We start from the raw sequence: 3,148 nt of genomic DNA, 5'->3' as shown, positions 1-3,148 counted from the left end.
AGCCTGCAGTCTGACCTCAACAAACTGGGTGTGCAGACGGTAGCCAAAGGAGTTTGCGGAGCCTGCTGTAAACCAATTGTGGGACAGGTGAGAGGCTTTATTTTTTATTTTAAAGATAAAACATTTGTAAATATAAACGCATGATCAATCTAATCATTTATAGAGTTTGCATAATGCACTAAATGCACAATCCACTTTTCTGTTTGTCCAGGTGGTGACTGCCATGGGCCGCACGTGGCACCCTGAACACTTTGTGTGCACACACTGTCAGGAGGAGATAGGCTCCAGGAACTTCTTTGAGCGTGAAGGACAGCCGTACTGCGAGACAGATTACCACAACTTGTTCTCCCCACGGTGCTACTATTGCAACGGGCCCATACTGGATGTGAGTCACTGCACACTGCTTTACGTAATGTGGTCATGTCTGTTGTAGATTACAGTACGTCAACCGATAAGTGTTGTCATTGTTCTGTTCAGAAAGTTGTGACGGCGCTGGACAGGACATGGCATCCTGAACACTTCTTCTGTGCTCAGTGTGGATCCTTCTTTGGCCCAGAGGGTATTGTGATCTGTTGCATTGAATTTTAACTATTGATTTTATATGTACAGTACACACACAGTACTATAAACAATAATTTCTGTTTGCATTTTGTTGTAATTGATTTATAAAAAAAAAAATCTGTTTTCTGTTTCTACTATGAAGGCTTTCATGAAAAGGATGGAAAAGCTTTTTGCAGGAAGGATTACTTTGACATGTTTGCACCAAAATGTGGCGGCTGTGCCAGAGCCATTCTGGAGAACTACATCTCAGCACTGAACAGCCTTTGGCATCCCGAGTGTTTTGTTTGCAGGGTTTGTAGCTTGCATGTCTATCATTCTATTGTTTTTTTTTTTCATTTGTCTTTCATGCACCGGAGTTTAGCGCGAGTGCACGTATAAGAATAATAGCATCTTCCTCTTGTCTTTGTTTCCAGGAGTGCTTCACCCCGTTTGTGAATGGAAGTTTCTTTGAGCATGATGGGCAGCCCTACTGTGAAGTACACTACCACGAGCGCCGAGGCTCCCTCTGCTCCGGCTGCCAGAAGCCCATCACGGGCCGCTGTATCACAGCCATGTCCAAGAAGTTCCACCCAGAGCACTTTGTCTGTGCCTTCTGCCTGAAACAACTCAACAAAGGCACCTTTAAAGAACAAAACGACAAACCCTACTGCCATGGCTGCTTCGTCAAGCTGTTCAGTTAGGGAGTTCGGATGTTTTAACAGTTATGGGTCAAGGCTTAGGAAGTGTCTAAAGCATCTTTAGCACAGGAAACGCAAGGATGGGGTGAATTGTGTTTGTGTCAATCTCAAAGAAGGTTGTCTGTATTCTGATGGTGACATTGAGTGTGTATGGATTAGGTATGTGCATGTGGTTGAAGCAGCATACGGTCTCTTCCAGAATGAAATACTTGTAGCTTGTCATTACAGTTGGAAAAACATCCCCTTTTCAGACTGACAGCTATGCATTTTTGAAGCTCTTATAGGTTCTGAGTGGGTGAGTACACCCAAGTGTGACGCAGAGATACTCCAAAAGTGACATTACAAGTTTTTTTGTTTTTTTTTCTCCAAATCAACACTGATATCCATATAAGTAAGGTTTTATCTTAATCCCCTGAAATGTGTTGGATATTTTCAACAGACAAAAAGCTGTCCTTTTTTTGTAATTTGCATATTTGTGTTTTCCAATCTTTTAAGTTTTTATTTTGTTAGATGGGAGTGAAATGTTACTGAACACTGTAGAGTGTGTTTTGACACTGTTGCTCACTGGTTGAGCGTGTCGTTTTAGAAACCATGGTGAAAAAAAAGAAACGTAAAAATCTGAAAATGCTAGCAGAAAGCAGGTGACCTATTGTTTTCACAACACAAGGGTAGAAGGTTCTTGGTTTAAAGTTGGACTGAGCAGATGGATGGACCCATGACATCACTATAGCAATGGAAAATGGGCATCATCAGCATTCACAATTATTTTGTATGAGTGAAAAATCTAGTGTCTTACACTTACACTTTTACAGGTGCAAGAAAAGACGCATATATAAAGATTTTATGTGTCGGAGTTTGAACTCAGTGAATCAATTGTACAGTTTCCAAAATCAGAACCTATGCATTGATGAATATTTTCACAGTGTAGCTGCAGTGTAATCATTCTGTTACATATGTTTGAACGACCCTCTGCCAAATCATTCCTTGTGATTTCACAGAAGAAAAGAGAAACCGATCTGAACCGATTCTTGCAGTTGCCTCTTACAGTGAATTGGAATCACGCAAAGATATTGGGAGCATATTGTTCACTACCATTACTGTTTCTAGGTACATTCTGAGAAGTTTTTCTGTAAATATCCAATGCAGCTACATTGTAAGCAAAGTGCTGGCATGCTTAGCATGTACATGTGTTTAATAACCACTCATTCAAAGAGGGAGAGGGCTGCTGGGAAGGCAAAGCAAAGATACCGTGATATTTTTTGGTGTCATTACTGTATTGAGAAGCTGATGAATGTTCACTATTTTGAAAAGAGAAGTACATAATGCAAGGAAGTGTGTCTGTGATATTGCAATGACTATTCAACTGTGCATTAACAACTTTGTATCTCAGCATCAGCACGTCTTTCTGAAGTAACAGGCTGTCTGTGCCATTGTATCAGTACCATGTCTAATAACACTGGCAAATTCAGCAAAATATTGATAATAGATCATTAGCTCACAGTTATGTTTTCATGTTATTAGTCTGTGAGTCCACTGAAAAAAAAGAGAGCCCGGTGGTCTGTTGATGACTCGTTTCCCTCAGCATCTGAGTAGCATCTACTGTATGACCACCGGGTTGGGTCTGTACATGGAATCATGACAGCACATATATCGGGCCTTTTGTCTTGTTCAGGGAATTCTAGAGCCTTAAATCTTTTCTCTCTCTATTTAAGATATCATGTAACAATTGTCTTTTGGAATCAATTTAGCAGTGTTATTTAACCAAAGCCATACCTTCTTCAAATTGTTTTTGTCTGTTCACTTTTTTTTTCCCTTTTCCCTCTGAATGTCGGTAGTTAACAGTGAGATTCCTCACTTCTAGTCTGATTACGCAAATAAATTCTGTTTTGCTATTAAAATGTTATACAAAG

General features: G+C 40.2%; 1 protein-coding gene across 2 annotated transcripts in view; it reads left to right on the top strand.

Annotated features, from left to right (window-relative positions):
* Window positions 1-3,136, top strand: part of pxnb (paxillin b) — a 19,638-nt gene extending 16,502 nt beyond the window's left edge. The window contains exons 7-11 of one of the 2 annotated variants that reach the window (XM_032517224.1): window positions 1-87; window positions 212-385; window positions 478-559; window positions 704-852; window positions 975-3,136. The exon at window positions 1-87 is cut by the window's left edge and continues 75 nt beyond it. In XM_032517224.1, coding sequence (XP_032373115.1) covers window positions 1-87; window positions 212-385; window positions 478-559; window positions 704-852; window positions 975-1,241 — 759 coding nt within the window. In that variant the 3' untranslated portion in view covers window positions 1,242-3,136. Of the gene's footprint in view, window positions 88-211; window positions 386-477; window positions 560-703; window positions 853-974 lie in introns of those variants that run through there. The other variant, XM_032517223.1, reaches the window with a different exon arrangement.
* Window positions 3,137-3,148: the final 12 nt, after the last annotated feature.

The sequence above is a fragment of the Etheostoma spectabile genome, chromosome 5 (assembly GCF_008692095.1).
Source record: "Etheostoma spectabile isolate EspeVRDwgs_2016 chromosome 5, UIUC_Espe_1.0, whole genome shotgun sequence".
In the NCBI taxonomy this organism is placed as follows: domain Eukaryota; kingdom Metazoa; phylum Chordata; class Actinopteri; order Perciformes; family Percidae; genus Etheostoma; species Etheostoma spectabile.
Note: the sequence above shows the minus strand (reverse complement) of the source record. Positions and strands in the feature narration are given on the sequence as shown.